The sequence below is a fragment of the Oncorhynchus nerka genome, linkage group LG23, assembly GCF_034236695.1.
Source record: "Oncorhynchus nerka isolate Pitt River linkage group LG23, Oner_Uvic_2.0, whole genome shotgun sequence".
NCBI classification, from domain to species: Eukaryota; Metazoa; Chordata; class Actinopteri; order Salmoniformes; family Salmonidae; genus Oncorhynchus; species Oncorhynchus nerka.
In genome coordinates, this window is record NC_088418.1 from 23527067 (window position 1) to 23550905 (window position 23839).

At 41.2% G+C, this 23839-nt stretch overlaps 1 protein-coding gene across 2 annotated transcripts; it reads right to left on the bottom strand.

Annotated features, from left to right (window-relative positions):
• Window positions 1-1894: 1894 nt before the first annotated feature.
• Window positions 1895-22061, bottom strand: mki67 (marker of proliferation Ki-67). 2 transcript variants are annotated; one of them, XM_065007962.1, is made up of 18 exons: window positions 21883-22061; window positions 21281-21386; window positions 19978-20059; window positions 18336-18451; window positions 18084-18156; window positions 17142-17940; window positions 15258-15496; window positions 14416-15163; window positions 14188-14303; window positions 13860-14037; window positions 13343-13480; window positions 12199-12677; window positions 11711-11747; window positions 11162-11267; window positions 10167-10248; window positions 9940-10055; window positions 5622-5908; window positions 1895-5546 (listed from the first exon to the last, which is right to left on the bottom strand). In XM_065007962.1, the coding sequence occupies exons 2-18, from the start codon at window positions 21367-21369 to the stop codon at window positions 2158-2160; spliced, it is 7074 nt and encodes a 2357-aa protein (XP_064864034.1). In that variant the 5' UTR covers window positions 21370-21386; window positions 21883-22061; the 3' UTR covers window positions 1895-2157. The 2 variants fall into 2 exon arrangements, with proteins under 2 accessions (XP_064864034.1, XP_029485199.2); XM_029629339.2 differs by having other exon boundaries at window positions 1895-5908.
• Window positions 22062-23839: the final 1778 nt, after the last annotated feature.

Here is a 23839-nt window from a genome sequence, read left to right on the forward strand (position 1 = left end):
CTGACCTTAAAGTAACGGTGGACTGTTGTTTCTCTTTGCTTATTTGAGCTGTTCTTGCCATAATATGGAGTTGGACTTTTTTGGCTATCATCTGTATAAGGTGAATGCACCAATTTGTAAGTCGCTCTGGATAAGAGCGTCTGCTAAATGACTTAAATGTAAATGTATACCCCCCCTTTTTTAGGTTACTACATGATTCCTTGTTATTTCATAGTTTTGATGTCTTCACTATTATTATACAACATAGAAAATAGTACAAATAAAACAACCTTGAATGAGTAGGTGTTCTAAAACTTTTGACTGATAGTGTATACTACACAATATTAGTTCATTTTAGTATACTGTAAACGAAGGTACTAGGGCTTCGCCTGTACCGGAAGTTAATACTGTTGCTATGCAACCTCTTGCTAGCTTGTTAACAAATGACTCATTTTATGATTTTGGGTGTGTTCGTAAATTCAATCTGGAGTGCCAGAGTTTGCTCAGAATGTCAGACTACTCGCTCTAGCAGAGTTGGTTAGGCTGTTTTGTGTTATCCAGAGCGTTGGTGACTGTAACTGTGCTGCTGGCAACAATATTAAATACGCTTTTTATGTGCCTATGTTTACTGTCAATATTGACACCGGTCATATTCAACAGGTGTTGAGCGTTATTCTGCGCTATGAAATTGAAATAATCAAGACAACACATGTTGCGTAGTTAGTTAAATAGCATATAGTTAATATAATGCCTGGCAAGTTCAATGTATTAGTAGGTAGCTAATGTTAGCAACATACCGGTATATAATGTGTTTCATAAGAGATAGCATATCTAAAGCCACGCCCATTTTCTGAAGAAATTCAATTATGGGACCTAAAAGCACAGAAATACTGTCCACTGCCTGTATACTTCGTATTTTGGCGAATTTAGTGCGACATCCGGGAACTTTTGGTATAGTAACTATATCCATACGATGACCAATAAGCATGCTACATACTCAATTTCTGTCACATATACAGTTAGTGCAGGTTAATACGAGTATTCGAACACAGCTTCGGTATTAGATGGTCAATGATCATAATTATTGTATGTTTATAATGCAGCTAGAATAAACATGGAACATTTCCTACACAGCTTGTTTGCACATACTAGAAATTATAAGAGGAATACAATATCTGGCAGGGCCAACATACTTGCCAGCTGAAAACTGGATCTCATCTTTTATTTCTAGATGCAGTCAGAAGTCGTCTAAACCACAATGCATTTTTCTGCACAGTATGTGAACAATTCCTTCTTTTTTATTTTACTCCGAGACAACTGACAATTACTTTATGACTAGGGGTGTCAAACTCTGCTGGTTTTTGCTTTCAATTAAGACCTAACTAGACAACTAGGTGAAGGGAGTTCCTAACTAATCTGTGACCTCAAATCATTAATCAAGTACAAGTGAGGATAAAAAAACCAGCAGACACTCAGCCCTTCGTGGAATGAGTTTGACACGTACTTTATGCAGATCCCAAATGTTTAAAGCTTACAAGGCTTCTTTTTGACAGTAAAGATGACCACTTGTTTCCTCAGCGGGTCTGGGGCAGAGATGGAGAGTTTTGCACCATTTGTTCTCTTCACAGGTTCTGGAAACCATTTCATACAAGAGCTGCCTCCTTGCTTTGTGTGTGTCAAACAAAGCATTGTTATTCTTTTAAACGGCGATGTCATTTTGGCCAAGACAACCACAATGGAAATACTTGAATCGCTTGTGAATGTATCCTCACTAATCTGAATGAATAATGTGTGGGGATAACCTCCATGCATGTGGTATTGTATGTGTTGGAGTTAAATCAAAGACAAATATAAAAAATGTACAGTACCAGAATCTACTCAATAATGCTACATCATAATAAGAAATTCTGACAGCTTAATTTTTTGATTTTTAATATGAATAATTTCACCCAAACTATTTTCAGTCTAAATACAAATTCTTTAAAAATGTAAAAAAATATTCAGAGAATGTAGCAAAACTAACCACAATTAAGACCAAAAATCAGAATAATATTGTAAAGCACTGGCCTTCAATTATACATCTGTAACTCCAGGCAAGTACAAAAAAATAATAAGTTGAGCATTAGCATTTCTATAACAAGCATTAAAAACAAACAAAAATCTATGACTGCCTAAGCTCTATTTTCTTGCTGCTCTCCCTCTGCGGGGCTTACACGGCTGCTCCGACTCAGTACCTTGCTCAATGTCAATTTCCTGAGATACCGTTTTTCCTTTTGTTGCTTTACCTCTTCCTTTTGTAGCAGCCACAACTGTGGCATCGGGGATGGTCTCTCCCTCCGGGACAGCAGGAGTAGTGCTCGTGGCCTCAACGGGAGCTGCTGCAGTAGACTTTGCTGCTCGTCTTGTTGTTTTCTTGACAGGCTCCTTTGGAACAGCTTTATCAGAGAGATCTGCCTCTTCAGTTGTCATAGATCTAGCTGCATTTCTTTCTGCTTCAGCAGCAGAGGTCTCTATGGTGCTATGGCGTGCCCTTTTTGAGGGTGTTGATTGTACGGTCTCCTCTTTGACCGCGACGTAAGATCTTGCTCTTCTCCCTCGCACTGTCTTCACAACCTGCTGTTCTTCACTCCGTTCAGGCTGTTCTTCAACCTTAGTAACAGGAACAGTATCATTCCGTCTGGATGTCTTCTGTTTAGGAAGAGGGGTGACCTTGTGTGTAACTTCCAAATCAGGTTTCCAATTCACAGATTTTGAGGTCTTTTTTGAGTCTTTGTCAATGGTTTCCATGCCTTCAATAGAATTTGCCTGGTCAGAGGTAGTTTCAGAAACAGCATTTCCCCTTTTAGGGGCTTTTCCTCTTCTAACCACAGCAGTCATAACCTCCGTGTCTGTTACCTCAGCCTCCAACGGAGTGCTCTCGGCTGCAATGGTGATTTCATCTGCAGAGACTTTGGATTTAGCTGCCCTTCTACCTCGCTTGACAGGCTCAGTTGGAACTTCCACAGTTGCTTCTGCAACAGTGGGCACCTTTGTGGAATCAGCTGCTCCTCTGCGTGCTCGCTTGGCAGGCACTTCATCCTTCACAACGGCTTTTGCCTTCCTTCTCCATCCCGGTTTGACAACCGGAGCTTCCAGCAGTTCTTCAGCATCAGCCTCTTCACACTCTGGTCTAGCATCAACCTCAGTTTGTGCAGGAAGGTGGACCTCCTGCACTACCATGTTCTCAACTTCCACCACTTCAGGAACCTTCTGCTGCTTTGCTCTTCTTCCTCCTCTTTTAGGTTTCTCTGTAGGGGGAGCAGATGTTTCCTCTGGAGTCTCTGTGGATACTGGCGGGACGACACACCCAGGGTCCTGTTTAGTCCTTCTTCCCACTCTTTTAGGTTTCTCAACCGAAGCAAAGGTAGTCTGCTCCTGGAGCTCAACAGTCAGAGTCTCAACGGTGTGATCCTCAACAGGCTCAACTTGCTCTACAGAAGCTTGCTTAGTCTTTCTGCCCCCTCTTTTGGGTTTCTCAACTGGGGCCACAGTAGTCTGCTCCTGGAGTTCAACAGTCAGAGACTCAACGGGGTGATCTTCAACTTGCTCTACTGAAGCCTGCTTAGTCTTCCTTCCCCCTCTTTTGGGTTTCTCAACTGGGGCCACAGTAGTCTGCTCCTGGAGCTCAACAGTCAGAGTCTCAACGGTGTGATCCTCAACAGGCTCAACTTGCTCTACAGAAGCTTGCTTAGTCTTTCTGCCCCCTCTTTTGGGTTTCTCAACTGGGGCCACAGTAGTCTGCTCCTGGAGTTCAACAGTCAGAGACTCAACGGGGTGATCTTCAACTTGCTCTACTGAAGCCTGCTTAGTCTTCCTTCCCCCTCTTTTGGGTTTCTCAACTGGGGCCACAGTAGTCTGCTCCTGGAGCTCAACAGTCAGAGTCTCAACGGTGTGATCCTCAACAGGCTCAACTTGCTCTACAGAAGCTTGCTTAGTCTTTCTTCCCCCTCTTTTGGGTTTCTCAACTGGGGCCACAGTAGTCTGCTCCTGGGCTTCAACTTCAACAGTCAGAGACTCAACAGGGTGATCCTCAACAGGCTCAACAGAAGCCTGCTTAGTCTTTCTTCCACCTCTTTTGGGTTTCTCAACTGGAGCCACAGTGGTCTGCTCCTTGGCTTCAACAGTCAGAGACTCAACGGGGTGATCCTCAACTTGCTCTACAGAAGCCTGCTTAGTCTTTCTTCCCCCTCTTTTGGGTTTCTCAACTGGAGCCACAGTGGCCTGCTCCTGGAGTTCAACAGTCAGAGACTCAACGGGGTGATCCTCAACAGGCTCAACTTTCTCTATAGAAGCCTGCTTAGTCTTCCTTCCCCCTCTTTTGGGTTTCTCAACTGAGGCCACAGTGGCCTGCTCCTGGGCCTCCACTTGTTCAATGGGAGTTTCAATACTCACAGACTCCAATTGATCTACAGGCTCCTGCTTAGTCTTTCTTCCTCTTATGGGTTTTGCAAACAGGATTGAGGCCTCCACCTCTTCTGTAGGAATATCAACTGCCACAACATTTTCTTCCATTGTTTTGGCTTCTTCAGATTCCTGTTTACCCCGTTTTCCTCTTGCCTGTGGTTTCTCAACAGGAACACTAGCAGGCATCTCCTTGGCTTCCACAATCTTAATTGGAGCAATTTCAAGAACCCCCGCTTCAACTGAATCCTGTTTAGGCTTTCTTCCTCTCTCAGACCTAACGACTGGAGTCTGGGCCTCAAACGTCTCAGTGACAGGAACACTCACAGCTTCAGTGTTCTCCAACATGGTTTCAACTTGTTCTACAGAAGCCTGTTTGGCCTTTCTTCCTCTTCTGGGTTTCTCCACGGGGACATCAGAAGTTGGCTGCTGGTCCTCAATTGGAGGAATTTCAGCACTCTCACTTTCAACAGCGTTCTCCTGCACTGATTCAACTCGCTCTACAGAAGCCTCTTTGGCCTTTCTTCCGCTCTTGAGCTTTTCATCAGGAACTGGGTCAACTGCCATTTTCTCCTGGACATCCACAGAGTCCATAGTTTCTGCTGGTGCCTCAACGCTACTGGTCTCATTACGCCTTGCCGATCTCCCTCTAGCAGGTGGTGGCACAATCCCCTCAGTTTTCTTTACTCTACCTTTTACTGGAACAGAAGGCTCTTCACTTTCAAGACGTGCCATCTCCACTACCTCAGCAGGTGCAGCAATGGGCTCAGCAAGAGGAGCAGGTTGTTCTTCCTCCACTACCTCAGCAATGGGCTCAGCAAGAGGAGCAGGTTGTTCTTCCTCCACTACCTCAGCAGGTGCAGCAACGGGCTCAGCAAGAGGAGCTGGTTGTTCTTCCTCCACTACCTCAGCAGGTGCAGCAATGGGCTCAGCAAGAGGAGCAGGTTGTTCTTCCTCCACTACCTCAGCAGGTGCAGCAACGGGCTCAGCAAGAGGAGCAGGTTGTTCTTCCTCCACTACCTCAGCAGGTGCAGCAATGGGCTCAGCAAGAGGAGCAGGTTGTTCTTCCTCCACTACCTCAGCAGGTGCAAATGCTGGCTCTTCTACCTCCTGCACTGCCTCAGCAGGTGCAGAAACGGTCTCTACCTCCTGCACTGCCTCAGTAAGAGGAGCAGGTTGTTTTTCCTCCACTGCCTCAGCAGGTGCAGAAACTGACTCTTCTACCTCCTGCACTGCCTCAGCAAGAGGAGCAGGTTGTTCTTCCTCCACTGCCTCAGCAAGAGTAGCAGCAAGCTCTTCCACTGCCTCGGTTGTCATGGCATCAGGAATCCCTTGGGCGTCACCAGAAATTTCTTCAACAGGTTGAGCGACGTGCTTGGGGGTCTTCACAACATCTAAGCTTACTTTCTGAAGAGCCTTAGGCCCTCTTGGAGTGTTCTGTTTAGAAGATTTAGTTCTCTTTGGAGTGGGTGCTTGAGGGTATTCAAACCTGAAAAGGAAAATTTAACATTTTAATTTTATCAGTACACCATTAAACCTATGGATCCAAGTGTATGGTTTAACATGACAAATAATTGTTCAATTATGACATGCTGTCCATCACATTTTAAAATAGACTATAAGCAAACTAAACTAGAGCCTGACTGATTTTTATCGGTGGGCCGATATAATAATAAACGGACGATAGCAGCCTTTTACGGATGATTTTGCATCAGCGTTTAATCCACCGAAAAGGGCCGAGATAAGGTGCAGAGAAAACATCTGAGGAAAAATAGACTCTCTGCATTTCATTAGTCCTTTAGCGAAGCCCGCAAAATCTGATGTGTTATATTCAATCAGTTGTAGGCCTTCAGATATTTTTGTAGAAATTAAAATGTCATTTGTATTTAATCTTTACAATAATTGTAATCATTTTCTGATTCCATGCCTTCAGTTTGTGTTGTAAAGAGCAAGGTTAATACTGAATAGAGAAAATGATTTTTTAATTTTATTTTTTTTTTTTAAAATCAGGGTAGAAAAATTGAGCTAGCTCAGCCAGCCATTGGCTAGGCCTTCAGAAGCTGGACAGAAGGCTTCTGGCATTCAACTGTATTAGAGCAGAATGAGTGACAGTGGAATGACCCAATCACATTGACAGGACTTGACAAGAGAAAATAATCAGTGTCACAAGCAGTAGTTTGCTCACACTAGTAACGTTCACTAGCCTTTGTTGTAGTGTGACAAAATAGCTGCAGCAGCTGTTAACTTCAAAGATGGATGTTTTTGCTAATTTGCTAACCTTTAAGATGTACTTTCATACTATGTTTACAACTGATTATCTGATGAGTGGCACTGTTTTGTTGCAGCTCACTTGCTGTTAGCCATCTCTGAAAACAATGACTGAAACATTGTTGCATGTAAAACTTTTAGATCCCCTGTCAGTGTGATAGACATGATCAAATATATTTGCAATGGAAGGTAATAGCGGTTTTTATTTTACATAAAATGGTTGTGCTGTTGTATTGGTATGATTTCATGGGGCCTACTGGAGTGAGTGGGCAAATTCATTAAAAATGAAAATAAATACATTGCCATATCAAAGTGGTTGATTAAGGTTCAGGAGTAAAAGTCACAATAAATTGCATGTACTGTGTACAATAATATTGTTTAAAAAAAAATTATGACTACCCCATCTCTGCACCCCACACATACAGATAATTGTAAGGTCCCTCAGTCAAGCAGGGAATTTCAAACAGATTCAACCACAAAGATGAGGGGGGTTTTCCAATGCCACAAAGGGCACCTATTGGTATGTATTTTTTTTAAAAGCACGCAGTCATTACAAAGACATTCTTCCCAACTCCCTTGCCAGGGATTTCACCAGGAGGCCAATAGTGACTTTAAAACAACGGCTGTGAAGGGAGACGACTGAAGACGGATCAACACCAGCTACTCCAAAATACTAACCTAATTGAAATAGTGAAAAGGAAGCATGTAGATAATAAAGAATATATGAATCCTGTTTGCAACAAGACACTAAAGGAATACTGCAAAAAAATGTGGCCAAGCAATAAACCTTTTGCCCTGAACAAAGTGTTATTGCATTTGCCCCAAACATACAACACGCTGCATATTTTCAAGCGTTGTGGTGGCTGCATCATGTTATGGGTATGCTTGTAATCATTAAGGACGTGAGTTTCAGGATAAAAAAGAAACATAACTAAGCACAGGCAAAATCCTAGAGGAAAACCTGGTTCAGTCTGCTTTCCACCAGACACTGGGAGATGAATTCATCTTTCAGCAGGATCATAACCTAAAACAAAACCGAAGCTACACCAGAGTTGCTAACCAAGAATATGTTGAATGTTCCTGAGTGGCAGAGTCATGGTTTTGACTTAAATCGGCTTGAAAATGTATGTCAAGACCTGAAAATGGTTGTCCTAGCAATTATCAACAACCAATTTGACAGAGCTTGAAGAATTTAAAAGAATGGGGAAATGTTGGCAAATCCAGGTGGAAAGCTCTTCGAGACTCACTGGTGTAATCGCTGCCAAAAGTTGATTCAACATGTATTGAGGGGTTGAATACATTTCTAATCAAGATTGGTTTTATTTTTCATTATTGTTAACAAATCTTAGAATGTTTGTACGGTGTAGATTGTTGACTGAAAACGACAATTAAATCACATTTAATCCCACTTTTTAACAACAAAATGTGGAAAAAGTCAAGGAGTGTGAATACTTTCTGAAGGCACTGTATATTTATTCTTAGTTGTGTTTAGCTCACAATTTAAAAGTATGCGTTAAAGGTGTCTAATAGAATAAATGTGGCAAACAAGACACATTAATAAATGCATTTCTATAGCTTCTAAAATATATATTTTTTTGTGGTGGGAAGTACCCTAACCAAACCATATTCCTTAGCATTTTACATTTCAACTTCAATGGGGTAAGCAAGGACGGTTCACTGAGGCAACACTTGGGGCGAAAGGCAGCAATATGCCAGCAGCCAATTTTGTGAGTTGTGTTTTTCATTTTAAGTGACAACTACCAGAATTCAGTGACCACAGCTCTTCAATTGACGACAACATAGCTACCGTAAATACCAATACATTGAAAATGTGTCCCGTGTCATTTTCCAGCAGGCTAGCACGAGGCAGCCATCTTCAGAGGCACATTTTTGCTGCAATCAGTACAGTTAAACTGTTACTCTAGTGAAATGAGGTTTTCCATAAACATATCTTGTCATTCTGGTGCTCAAATTTTGTTGCTTACATTTAATGTTCTTTAATCAAATTTAGGAAATAAGCTTAGAGTATTTTTGCAGGGCTGTTTTAAGCGCAATCCATTCAGAAAATGTTTTTTTTTTCTCTTTCCAGCTATAGTAATAAAATATTTGGCAGATATCGTTAACTTCGACACTACCTATCCCTGTAGCGGGATCATTTTCGTCGGCAACCGCTGAATAGCATAGCGCAACAGTCAAATAATATTACTAACAAATATTCATATAATCACAAGTGCAATATTGCGAAACACAGCTTGGCCTTTTGTTAATCACCCTGTCGTCTCAGATTTTGAAATTATGCTTTACAGCAAAAGCAATCCAAGCGTTTGTGTAAGTTTATCGATAGCCTAGCATAGCATTATATACACTTAGCATCAGGAAGCTTGGTCACGAAAATCAGAAAAGCAATCAAATTAACCGTTTACCTTTGATCTTCGGATGTTTACACTCAAGAGACTCCCAGTTACACAGCAAATGTTCCTTTTGTTCCATAAAGATTATTTTTTATACTCAAAATACTGATGTTTGTTTGTCGCGTTATGTTCAGAAATCCACAGGAAAGAGGTCATGACAACGCAGACGGAAATTCCAAATAGTGTCCACAGAAACATGCCAAACGTTTTTTATAATCATTCCTCAGATAGTTTAAAATATATATATATACGATAATATATCAACCGAGTGTGTAGCTTTTTCCATAACAGCGGGAGGAACAATGGCGGCTTTACTCAACTCACTCTGAGAGCCCCCACCTTTCCACTTATGCAATGTGATCCTTCACGCTAATTTTTCAAAATAAAAGCCTGAAACTATGTCTAAAGACTGTTGACACCTTAGGGAAGCCACAAAGGAATCTGGTTAATATCCCTTTAAATGGAGCACTGGGAGTCTATGGAACATTGAGTTTTCAAAATAGAAGCCACTTCCTGGTTTGATTTTTCTCAGGGTTTCACCTGCAATATCAGTTCTGTTATACTCAGACAATATTTGGACAGTTTTGGAAACGTTAGTGTTTTCTATCATAAATCGGTCAATTATATGCATATTCTAGCATCTGGTCCTGAGAAATAGGCCATTTACTTTGGGAACGTTATTTTTCCAAACGTAAAAATAGTGCCCCCTAGCTTCAAGAGGTTAACAGTGAATATTTACATTAAAATCAGATCAAAAATCCCATATCGGTCAGGCTCTAGACTAAACACATTAAATAAATTCTTATTCGCTGACTTATAAACTGACATAAGATGCACAAACCTGAAAGAACGGTCAATAATTGTGATTAGATCCCCATGTTTTAAATGTTCAGACTGCTGCAAAACCTCTCCATTGACACGGGTCGGGTTCGTTGAACTCAAATTAGTTAAAATAACCTGCAAGAGAAGGGGGAAAAAAGTATCTTACAATACTTGCTCTACAGACACTAAAATTAAAGTAACTGACTTATTGAAGGCAGCAATTATATTGGCTGACTCTGCACTTACCTCGTTATTTTCATTCAACTCAATCCTGCAATGCTCCTTGGATACTTCGGGAAGTTTAACGCAAATGTCGCAGTCAGGTTTCCTAAGAGACAATGAGACCATAATAAATATTCTGTAGAATGGTTGTCAACATTTCCTGATTTCATTGTATACCCGTCATCAGCTCTGCAAATATATGATTGTCAGATTCTTAAACATTTTAAAACATTTTTTTTTATAACTGTTTAAGTTGTATTTCATGGTTTATCTTTATCCCCATAAGCTGTTACTCCAGCAACAGCTACAATTGCTGGGGTTCACACAGCACACATATGGAAACAAAAGTTCAGTTGAGTAAATGCTAAATGTGTGTCAATTTATAAACAAGAGCAGGCTAAATCAAATCCATAATTCATTTTCAGTGGATAAGGCTGAATGGATCTCTGGGGTCTGTGGTGACATGTCTTTTGAAACGTTTCGAAAAGCTGTAATAGTGAACAAAGCTCAACAACCGAAGACAGCAGTAGAAAGGCCGCCTCGCCACAAATTTAAAAGTGACCCCAAGTAGGGATTGGCAAAAACATTAAGAAATCTAAGATGTGTCAAATAAATTAGATCCTGCTCTGGGCTCAAGCTATGCATTTGGTTTGCTAACTCGCTAGATGTCAAGATTAAGCGAATGTCTCTGCTGTAATTAAGAAGCTTGATTGGCTAGCAAGTAAACAAACCAAATGCATAGCTGGAGCCCTGGGCTGGATAAAATTTGACACATTTCAGATGACATTTTTTCTTCCTCCCGGTATTGTAAATCAGCCTGTTGGTATTTCAAAATATAATGTACACCGGGGTTTCGCCCAAGCCCAGCACCAAGTAAAAACCACGTTCCATACATACAGCAAAAGTAGACGCATACAATTATCAGTACCATACAAAACTATGAATATATTACATTTAGACAATGGCACTCACTGCTATGGCATTTCACATATTGACAGATTTGAACAGCTTAAGCTCACCTTCCAAATAAGCATGATGCAGTCAGAGGAAACGCAGTCCCATCTCCGCCACTCCTTTTGATTACAACTATTTTCCCAAACAGGGGCATTTTGAATTCAACGTTACCTAAATAAAAAATAAAATGTTAGGACACTGAGCAATCATGTGAAATGTGTGACTCAATGATTCTAGCTACTGGCACGAGCTAGCTAGGGGAGCCAAGTTGTTACGATTCGTAAAAAGAACAGCAACCAATAATCTGTGTGCAAACTGGTTAGTACTGCCTAGCCAGATTCAATTGAGTGATTGCAGTGCCTCTTGATAGTAGTAAACTACTCGTAGGTTACACGAGTTAAGAATTGAATCGCCAACCAATATGCATTGCTGCATTGAACACGCATGCCACTGTGCTTACCAACCTAGCCAGCCAAGGAACCACGCTCTTCCGTGTAAACTAATTACCGGTAGCAGAATAAGCAAACATTGATGTGGATTGACGGGCGAAGCTAATTTGTCACTCTGTGCATTGTGAATGCTCATGTTAGCCATCTAGCAAGCAGATATGTTACCTGAGAGGCATTTAGGAGAAATGGCGTCGCCGTGAATCTGAAAATGAAACAAAGACCCTTTTAATTAAAAAGCTGATACAGTTTAAATATTCAGAACCTATTATTATTATTTTTCGTACCTTTATTTTACTAGGCAAGTCAGTTAAGAACAAATTCTTATTTTAAATGACGGCCTAGGAACAGTGGGTTAACTGCCTTTTCAGGGGCAGAACGACAGATTTTGTACCTTGTTAGCTCGGAGATTTGAACTTGCAACCTTTCGGTTACTAGTCCAATGCTCTAACCACTAGGCTACCCTGCCACCCCATTATAGTAGTCATGGGATAAGATGAAATAAACCATTCAACAGCTAATAAACACAACAGGCAAATAAGTTGTGCTGAAGACTTTTTGGTATGTAAATCTTAACATTATACCAAACAACATCTGTGTTATAAAAAGAGGACAATGGAGCTGAAACTACACAGAAATAGCCGTGTTGCCTTTACCTCTTTTGTCTCGCTGTGGACGTTGTCATCTTGGACTTTACCAGACATCTCTTCAACAGGTTCAGCGATTTGTTTGGGGGTGGTCAGGAGTTCCTTTACACCAGCTAAGCTTACTTCCTGAGAAGCCTTAGGCCCTCTTGGAGTTGTCATCAGTTTCCCTCTGAGGTCTTCAATGGGTTGCACCTTCTGTCTTGGGGTCTTCATGATCCTCTTCACTCCAGTGAGACACTCGGGTTGTTCGGGTTTCTTCTGTTTGGGAGTCGAAATAGATTTTTTTGATTCTGGCCGCTGTTCTTCCTTCGATTCCTCTGAAGACCTCTCTAAGGCAAGAATCTCATTTTGTGTTGTACGGGAGTCATCAGCTTCCTCCGTGATGAAACTGGATTCTTGACCATCCCGAAGGAGTCTAGTGACGGCATCGCTGTTGTACGCGCCCCGTTTAGCAGTAGAAACAACAAGTGGAGACACCACCATTTCACCTGTGAAGATAGGATATGTTTAGTGTCAACCGATTTCAGCATGATATAGCTAACTGCCAAAATAACAGAAACACATGAGTAAATAATGGATACAAAGTATATTGAAAGCAGGTGCTTCCACACAGGTGTGGTTCCTTAGTTAATTAAGCAATTAACATCATGTAGGGCAGGGCAACTTCAGACCTCGAGGGCCTGATTGATGTCACACTTTCTCCATCCCTAGCAAACAGCTGATTAATCAAATTGCATTCTAAACTGAAGATCATGATTAAGTGATTGGAGTCAGGCGTGTTAGCTGGGGCAAAACTGGGACACCAATCAGGCCCCCTAGGACTGGAATTACCAACCCTTGTATAAAAATGCTGGGCAGGCCATTATTTCGGCTACGCCCCCATAGGATGACAATGCTCCCCATCCACAGCACACAAGTGGTCACTGAATAGTTTGATGAGCATAAAAACAACGTATGAAACATATGTACAATTCAGAAAAAGTCCCCCACACCAGATTCTTCATCATTCATACTCATCTTGACATGATCATAGGGAGAATCTCAATTGCATACTCCTTGTGTCCTCTCGCCTCTTCTCAAAACCCATTGGAGAAGGTCAGAGGGGAGGGACAAGGAGTATGCAATTGAGCCCACACCCCCCAAAATCACTTACCAGTCTCCTCTGGGGTATTCATCACTGATGATTCAATCATAGATGTAGACTGGGCTCTCAGGGGGGTCTTGAGGGCACTCTGCACATTGACCACAGACTTCCTCTGCCTAGCAGGGGTCTTGAAAATGTCTGCAATGCCTGAAACCACAAACAAAACCAGGTTGATTTACTTGAGAACAATATGACAATGTATATAACAAGTCCTTTATATACAATGGATGAGTTCATAAATTCACCCTGGCAATCTACGCCGAATTCTGAGCACCCTGGTTTGAGTTCAAATATAAAAAATTATGACAGCTTTCTTAGCGCATGTTTATGTATACCTATTAAAATTGTTGCCAGTAACAGAGTAAGTCACTAACCATCTTCATAACAAACACTCATCGGCTCTACTCTCTAGGGCAAGTAAAAAGTTCAGAGTGAGGCACTCTCTTACAATACAGTATATTTACCAACACCCCACATGAAAAACATATGCACATAGAACAGTGGGATTAGGAAATAGACCAATTACCTGACAAATCCTCATCCATTTTCATGTTCTTTTTTAGCACAGCAATGTTGTGGACAAGCTTTGGGGCAGCCCCACTTGGCTGAATGGCTTTCAACCTGTGAGCTTTGCCCACAACAATGGTCACAGGTGAATCGGCATGACCAGTGCTGACATGTCCTATGATTTTCCTCACAGGTGTCTGTAACAGAAGAAACATCAACAAGTTAGGTAATGTAGCCATAGAAAAACAAAATCAAGACTACCATTTTAACAACAAGCTTCAATTTGCTACACTAGACAAATTTCATAAAGTGCAGTCATGGAGGGCAAAAATACTATCGAAACATACCTTCGGTTTTGGTACAACAGTCTTCGTCTTAGTCACTCGGGTGGTTTTCTTGGTTGGGATAACAGCTTGGGTCTTGGTCTGGCCAAACTTCACAATGTCAGCCCAGGAATTCACAACTTGAAACAAATGAAATTAAACACTTAGATTGCAATCAAAATACAAAATCAACAAAAAAGTTGAATCTGAATCCTGAATCCCAAATAGGAAATAAAGTAAATGGATGCATACCTTTCATAGATGCCCGAGAAACACCACTTCTTCTACGGATGACTTGAAGGGAATTTTTCATTGCGCTTTTCTGTGTCGTCTTCGAGGTAGACGACATTGTCGTTCGCCTCAAGGGAACACGAGGCGTTACAGTGACAGACGGCTGTACGACAGAGTCCTGGTCTGCGGTGGGTGATGGGGTGCTGACGAGGGACACTGAGAACCGGCCTTGCATGGTGGGTGTCGTGTTGGCTGATGGCAAACTTGCAGGGGTCTTGGGAGTTTTCCCAGCCTTTGGTGTTTGAGATTCATCTTTTAACGTAGACTTTCTTCGAGCAGGAGATGGAGTCTTGACAGCGGTTTTCGGGGTCTTCTCTTTACCTGGAGATGGCGTTTTAGCTTTTGGTGACTTCTTGGCAGACGAGGGAGTCTTGGCAGATGCCTTCGGCGACTTGGCGGGCGAGGGAGTCTTGGGAGATGCCTTCGGCGACTTCTTGGCGGGCGAGGGAGTCTTGGCAGACGCCTTCGGCGACTTGGCGGGCGAGGGAGTCTTGGCAGACGCCTTCGGCGACTTGGCGGGCGAGGGAGTCTTGGCAGACGCCTTCGGCGACTTCTTGGCGGGCGAGGGAGTCTTGGCAGACGCCTTCGGCGACTTGGCGGGCGAGGGAGTCTTGGCAGACGCCTTCGGCGACTTCTTGGCAGGCGAGGGAGTCTTGGGAGATGCCTTCTTTCCTGGACTTCCTTTCACTGGGGCAGATTGTTCATGCTCCTATGAAATGCAAAAATTATTTAAGTGAGAATCAGCAATATATGTGAAATGAGCAAAGTCAGCACACAAACCAACAGTATATTATTAAACGTACCTTTATCAGACCAATTGCAGACGCTCTCCTGAGGAGTGACTGTTTCATTTTGGGGGCACACAAGCTTCGCCGTCCAGGAGTGGCACCTTTGCATAGTGGGGAGTCAGGAGGAAGACGTTTGTCGAACAGTTCCGGCTCCAAATGACCTCCAAATGAAACCCTTTTCCTCTTGCACAGAGGTGTTGGAAATTCAGTTTCAAGGTCTCCACTCTTCCGTTTCTTAGCAGACGACTGTTTAACTGAGTAGATGGAAATGAAAAATATTTTATTATAGAGGACATGACACCTTAGGTTAAACCAGGGGAGAACTGCCCACTCTCATTGAAACCAGAGGTTCATGGCTGTTTGCAGTACTACAGGCATTGTTAGCAGAAAACAGGACCACTATTATAGTGAAAAAATTTTTTTTTGAAGAATCATGGGACCAATAGACCAGAGATCCTTGAAAAGGTTATTTTTAAATTGCACACAGAAGTAGTTAAGGATCATTTAGTTGCTAACGGCGGCCTGCAGTACTCTGGTCGGCCTTGAACTTTGAGTCAGTGATTGAGAGAGGGCAGCTAGGGTGTAAAGTCACTTCCCGGAGTAGCTCAAACTGTGCATGTCTCCATGATAGCCATCTTAACAGACTTCAATGCGCTATCGAGTCTCCGCATAGGAATGAATGGCGTCACATGATCATTGGCTTTGTTTATACATATATACAGACATTGGGTTAAACATAGGAATAATACAGAATCTAAATCAAATAATTGACATTGCTTAAGTTTCAAAGTAGGTTAACCTGTTACTCCTACCCCCTACTTTTTCGAAACATTCTGTTAAAAATCTCGCAACATTTCAGCGCCCTGCTACTCATGCCAGGAATATAGTATATGCATATGATTAGTATGTGTGGATAGAAAACACTCAGACGTTTATAAAACTGGTTAAATCACGGCTGTGACTATAACAGAACGTGCGTTTCATCGAAAAGTGCAGGAAAATCTGATCACTGAAAATGGAAAAATATATCCATGCGCGACTTGAACCCATTGATAAAGGTGAACCACATTTAATGGGGCTGAGGTTGCAATACCTACAGCTTCCACATGATGTCTAGAGTCTTGTCATTTGCCTACTCTTTGTTTCTTGGTCAAACAGACGCAAGGCAGCGCAGTTCTTCCGGTCTCCGACCGGATATTTTGGTTGAGATTTACCCGGACATTATTTCCAGACGGACAGCTATAGAATATAAATCGCCTCGTGATCAATTTGATCGCTTATTAACGTTTACTAATACCTAAAGTTGCATTACAAAAGTATTTCGAAGTGTTTTGTGAAAGTTTATCGTCGACTTTTTTAATTTAAAAAAAATGACGTTACGTTATGAAACGCTATTTTTTTCGTTGATCACACAGTCTTCATAGATCGATATCTAGGCTATATATGGACAGATTTAATCGGAAAAAAAGACCCAAGTGATGTTTATGGGACATCTAGGAGTGCCAACAAAGAAGATGGTCAAAGGTAATGAATGTTTCATATTTTATTTGTGCGTTGTGTAGCGCCGACTATGCTAATTATTTTGTTTACGTCCCCTGCGGGTCTTTTGGGGTGTTACATGCTATCAGATAATAGCTTCTCATGCTTTCGCCGAAAAGCATTTTAAAAATCTGACTTGTTGCCTGGATTCACAACGAGTGTAGCTTTAATTCAATACCCTGCATGTGTATTTTAATGAACGTTTGAGTTTTAACGAGTGCTATTAGCATTTAGCGTAGCGCATTTGCATTTCCAGATGTCTAGATGGGACACCTGCGTGTCAGGTAGGAGCAAGAGGTTAATATGTATACGTGAAAAATGTGACCGCCATTGGGAAATAACTGGGCATTTTTTCCTCACCATTGATGGGTGTGGTCACCTCCAGCTCACACAGCACATCCTGGGCTTGAAGCTTTTCCCCAGCAGGCCTTGGAGAGCGGGAGTGCTCGGTCTTAGGAGTACTTGCCGTGGAATTCTCAGTTAGTACGATCTGGTCTTGGTTTGAGACGAAAGCATCAGCAGGTGGTTCTACCCCAGTTATCAAAGATTTGATAGGAGTGGCTTCCCTGCTCCTCCTCCGAGTGGGGGTCGTAAGGATTTCTGCAGTCGGAAACTCAGAAATCTGCTCAGCCACTTCACTAGCAGTGAACTTCTCGGGGGTTGCCAGGTGACTTTTCCTCTGAGAAACCGGGGCGGATTTTTCTTCAACAGTGGTGGGTGTTATGGACTTTGAAGAACGCCTTTTACCTTTGGGAGTTTCAAGAATAGATGGAGGCAGTTGGATGAAATCTTCGACTGGCACATTCCCCTCAACAACCCGACCTTTGAGGGACTTTCGCTTCTTCTGAGCTGATTTTGGAGTCACTCCAGTGACAGGTGACACATTTTCAGTCTCCGCCTTCTTGGGTGTGGAAATGACAGACGCCCCATCCACTTTTCTGGTTGAGATAGGTTTCTGTGGGCAAAGCCTCGAAGCAGGTGTTCCAAGTGCTTTCTTTGGAGTCTTGGAATCCAGATCTTGTTTGAACATTTGGTACAGCTCACAGAAAGGGGAGCTTGGCTTGTTCTGGTCAAGACTTCCATCCTCCTTGGGTTTGACATCAGAAGTGTTGGTTCCATCTTTAGCGCTGGTATCCCTTGCTTGTGTTTCATGTAAAACCTGTGACAAAGACAGCTTGAGCAGACTTTCTAGGCAATTCATGAGGTAGATTTCCTAAATGGTGCATATAATGAATAGTAAGTCATGCTTTATTATCAAATATGCCTCAGGCTTTTACTTTTAGTGTGCAACATGCATAATACCTGGGGAGTTTCACTTTTGCTAGCAGTAGAATATCGATTTTTCTTTGGAGTGGGTGCTGGAGGGTATTCAAACCTGTAGAAAAATAATTACAAAGACCCATTATCATATTGTCTATCCATGTGCATGTCCAAAATGCCAAACACGTATTCAATTATGACATGCTGTCCATCGAATTGGAGGAAGACAGTAAGCAGTCTAAACACATAATTCTTATTCTCTGACTGTTATAAACCGATAGAAGATGCACAAACCTGAAAGAACGGTCAATAATTGTGATTAGATCTCCATGTTTCAAACGTTCAGACTGCTGAAAAACCTCCCCATTGACACGGGTCGGGTTCGTTGAACTCAAATTAGTTAAAATAACCTGTAAGAGAAAACTGTCTTTCAATACTTGCTCTACAGACATTAAAATAAAGCGGCCTTTTCAAGACAGCAATTAGTGCATTCGGAAAGCATTCAGACCCCTTGACTTGTCACATTGTTACATTACAGCCATATTCTAAAATTGATTGCATGGGGGGGGGGGGGCAGAGACAATCTACACACAATAACCCATAATGACAAAGCAAAACAGGTTAAGACATTTATTTATTTAAATGTATGAAATAAAAATGTAAAACTGAAATATCACATTTACATAAGTATTTAGACCCTATATGCAGTACTTTGTTGAAGCACCTTTGGCAGCGATTACAGCCTCGAGTCTTCTTGGATATGACGCTACAAGCTTGGCACACCTGTATTTGGAGAGTTTCTCCTATTCTTCTCCGCAGATCCTCTCAAGCTCTGTCAGGTTGGATGTGAGCATCGCTGCATAGCTATTATCAGGTCTCTCCAGAGATGGTCGATCAGGTTCATGTACGGGCCACCCACTGTGTTGTCTTGGCTGTGTGCTTAGGGACGTTGTCCTGTTGGAAGGTGACCCTCCACCCCCAGTCCAAGGTCCTGAACGCTCTGGAGCAGGTTTTCATCAAGGATCTCTCTGTACTTTGCTCTGTTCATCTTTCGCTCAATCCTGACTTGTCTCCCAGGCACGCTGCCACCACCATAGGATGGTGTCAGGTTTCATCCAGATGTTACACTTGGCATTCAGACTAAAGAGTTCAATCATGGCTTCATTAGGCCAGAGAATCTTGTTTCAAGGTCAGAGTCCTTTAGGTTCCTTTTGGCAAACTCCAAGCAGGCTGTCCTGTGCCTTTTACTGTAGAGTGCTGCAGAGATGTTTGTCTTTCTGGAAGGTTATCATATCGCCACAGAGGAACTCTGGAGCTCTTTCAGACTAAGCATTGGGTTCTTGGTCACCACCCTGACCAAGACCCTTATCCCCTGATTGCTGTTTGGCCAGCTCTAGGAAGAGTCTAGGCTGTTACAAACTTCTTCCATTTAAGAATGATTGAGGCCAATATTATTGGGGACCTTCAACGCTGCAGAAATGTTTTGGTACCCTTCCCCAGATCGGTGCCTCGACACAATCAGGTCTCGGACCACTACGAGCAATTCCTTCAACCTCATGGCTTGGTTTTTGCTCTGTCAACTGTGGGATCTTATAGACCGGTGTGTGCCTTTCAAAATCATATCCAAACAATTGAATTTACAACAGGTGGAGCCAAAAAACATCTCAAGGATGAGCACTGGAAACAGGATGCACCTGAGCTCAATTTCAAAAGGGTCTGAATAGTTATGTAAATAAAGCATCAGTTTTTTAATACATTGGCAAAAAATATACCTAAAAAAAATGTTTTTGCCATGTCGTTACAGGGTATTGTGTAGATCTGATTTATTTTATATTTGATCCAATTTAGAACAAGGCTGTAACGTAACAAAATGTGGAAAAAGTAGAGCAATCTGAATACTTCCCGAATGCAATGTATATTGACTGACTATAGTTACCTCTTTATTTTCATTCAACTCAATCCTGCAATGCTCCTTGGAGACATGAGGAAGTTGAATGCGAATGTCGCAGTCAGGTTTCCTAAGAGACAAAAACACCATTATATTATGTAAAAAGGATGTCTACATTTTGATTTCATTGCATACATAAAGATTAGGTTCTGTCAATACAACATTTGTGTTTATGGCATCTCAATTATATTTCATAACTCCACTAGTAGGGTGTCAATCAAAAACACATTTTTTGACCAATGGGAAAAAGTATTATTATTGTTTTTTTAAATTGCGTAGATCGCCCTGAAAAAAAAGGGTCCAAACCACGTATATCATAATTAGTTATTTTCTACCCTTGTAGGATGGCCAAAATTAGGATGACTAAATAAATGGAAGCCCGAGAAAGGGTAATAAAGTTTTTTTTTTTTTTTTTAAGTGGCATTGCACCCGACAGGCCCACTTTCGTCTCGAATCTGGAGGACATTAAATTTTTTAGAGCTAAGATGGATGTCGATTTTGAGGCATGTAGTATTTGAATCTTTTAGCATATGCTTCTCAGATAAATAAATAAAAATATACATTTCAAAATTGACAAAAATATATATTTCAAAAAACAATCTTTGAACGACACATTTAATTCAGCTCATGTCATGCAACTTTGAAGACGACCACAAAATCCTCTAAAGTTATGAGAAATCTGCACAACTATGTCAGAGCTAGGTGCTTATTATCGGATGTATTAGGTTACCAAATCCAAATCTTATTGGATATCATGTTAATGATATGTTAGAGAAAGATCCCACTGAAAGATTTAGAACATGAATAATCATTTATTGGTCAAATGTATTTTATAACATAAGGAAGTACAATTGTCACCCATGGGTGGACACCCTACCATAAACTGTCACTCCAGCAAAACTTATTGGGGTTAACAGCAGCACATACAGGAACAGTCCAGTTGAGTAAATGTTAAACGTGTGGCAATTTATCAACATGGGTGTGCTAACCCCAATCCAGTTGACTTTCAGTGGATAAAGTTGAATGGGCCTCTAGGATCTGTGGTGACATGTCTTTTGAAATGCTGTAATACTGATCAACGACAGCAGAAGAAAGCCCGCCTCTTTACAAATTTAAAATGGCTAGACTGCAACATTGAACCACTGAGTAAAAACACGTTCCATATACATGCAGCAAAAGTTGACTTTCATACATTGAACAGTACCAATAAAATAAACGAAAACATACTTAATGACTCTCACTTCCATGGCATTACACGTATTGTTAACAGAATTTGAATGCTTTTTCTCACCTTCCAAATAAGCATGATGCAGTCAGAGGAAACTCAGTCCCATCTCCGCCACTCCTTTTGATTACAACAATTTTCCCGTGCAGGGACATTTTGAATTCAACTTTACCTAAAATACAAAGAAACAAACGTTAAGATAATGAACGATCGTGTAAAATATGACTGATTCAACAATAATTCTAGTTAGCCACATTGTTCTGATTTGTAACAGCATCGCAACAATGTATTGATCAATAATCTGTGCCAACTGGTTACAACTGCCAAGTAAGGATACGTTTGAGGATTGTAAACGATAGCGTCAGTCTTTGTAAATTAGTTACATTTGAGTTTAAATGAATCGCCAACCAACATGTATTCCAACACGCATGGCACTGTGCTAACCTAGCTAGCCAACTACCCACGCTCTTCAGTGTTACTGAATTATTCATAATAAACATATTTAGCAAACTACCAACCAATATAGAATGGCTATTTCAACACCGTTGTGAACGGGCAGTCGAAGCTAAATGTTGTTGCCACTTTGAAACGTTCTACGCGATCTAACTTTTGGCAGGCGTTAGCTAGCTACATTTGCAAGCAATTATACATTATTTTGTTAACGTTACCTGAGGCAGTTCAAATATTCTTCAAAACAGCTGGTCGTCCATAAACTACAGGATAATAGTTTACCCTTTATTAAACTATAACAATGATTGATAAAATCATCAACCTTGTTTTAAAAGACTCGCCTTACCTTCCTAAAACTGTTTCTCGTTATCTTGCCCTACCTATGTTTAGCTAATGTGTAGATGCGGACGGTTCCTTACTGCGCTTGGCAAAACGGTTAGCGTACTTCAGTGTACATGAAATCCCTCCGCACAATTCAATCTTATTAAAATACATAGTTGTGCTGTGGACTTGGTAGGTCATAAAATATATTGGATATTATATTTTGTAAAACATATACCCCGTTTTACAGATTTCAGTGTGTCAAATGTGCTTTAAAATATGAAGGACTATTTTGTTTACAAGCCCGGCGGAGGACTTCTTCGCCTTCTAAAAGATAGCCATTTGAAAACGTTTGAAATTACGCGCGAAGTGTGTCCATTGGCTGAAATACTGTTAAAGGTACACACACAGTAGTAGGAGGCAGAGCGGATTTGTTGAAGGTGAAATAACGTGTTAAGAAATTATACAGTGATATAATTAAACAATTATATCAAACTATTAATTGTTTGTCAGCAGTGTATGTTAAAAGTAAAATTCCCAGAAACAAAAAGGTACAAATATTAGTTCAGTCTTTTCGTTCCTTGAAACTGAATGGTCAATGTGAACTAATCAAAATATCAAACAAATATATTTGTGAGTATGGTAATGTTAACTTCCCTGAAGAAATACAATAATACGATTATTGTGGAGTCAGATTAATATAATAGTTCGATTAAAAAATGTACATGCTTTGCAAGAAGAACGATTTCCCTAATAATCATATTTACATGGACACGTCTGAAATCAGTCTACCTGATGGCACTGATAAATGCAGAACATCGACAACCAACATAAACGTTCTACCACAGCGATGTTATTTTTGGGAATCATATTTGATTCGGAGTATGGACATATAACTAAAGTTTGTATGTGATAACTACTTCTAAGACGCATACATTCAATTGTTCCGAACTCACTCACGCCAAAGAAAGAGTCTCGCTCGGCTCGTGCTAGTAAATGCGCAAATTACACAGAACAAAAATATAAACGACCCCAACATGTAAAGTGTTGGTCCCATGTTTCATAAACTGAAATAAATTATTGCAGAAATGTTCCACAAAAGTGTATTTCTCTCAAATGTTGTGCACAAATATGTTTACATCCCTGTTAATGATCATTTCTCCTTTGCCAAGATAATCCATCCACCGGACAGCTGTGGTATATCAAGAAACTGATTAAACAGCATGACCATTACACAGATGCAACTTATGCTGGGGACAATAAAAGGACACTAAAATGGGCAGTTTCTTCACACAACACACTAAAATACCACAGGATGAGACATAATACCCATAATACCCATAAAAGCAATCGTTATCCCACCATACATTTTCCCATAGGGCATTTTAGAAACACTTAAAATAAGGGCTGTGTTTCGTGTAGGCTTACCGAAAGCAGTGCGATGCACTGTTGAGTGTTTAAATCCTGAGGGGCTTGTGCTGATTGTACTGAGATTATGACAGCAGGTTAAATGGAGTCCCTTGAGAAGGCAAGAACAAGAAGTTATGTCAGGAGATGTGCAGTATTATCATAATGATACGTGTACTTGGAATACGGAGGAGGAATGGAGGGAAAAAGAGAGGCAGAGGAGATCTAAGATAAAGAGGGAGGAAGAGGGTGAGCTTGAGTCGGTTAAAAATGGAGGAAAAAAGGGACATGGTTTGTTAAAGAAGAATGGTAGAAAGTGTAAGCAGAGTGAGCTGAAGAAAGGAGGAGAAAGGAAAGTGAATGAGGGAGAAGTATTGGAGGTGGTAGAGGTGTGGTGAAGTTCTCGGAGTCCGAGAAAGATGAGTCTGACAGTAGGAGTGACGTTTT

Bases quoted from the DNA above. Each gene is read 5' to 3' on its own strand.
- mki67 (XM_029629339.2), bottom strand. From the start codon at position 21,369: ATGTCCCTGCACGGGAAAATTGTTGTAATCAAAAGGAGTGGCGGAGAT. The intron at 17,941-18,083 runs GTATTATGCATG...TCTTTGTCACAG, and splicing joins GCAAAAGTGAAACTCCCCAG to GTTTTACATGAAACACAAGC. The intron at 15,164-15,257 runs GTACGTTTAATA...TGCATTTCATAG, and splicing joins CTGCAATTGGTCTGATAAAG to GAGCATGAACAATCTGCCCC.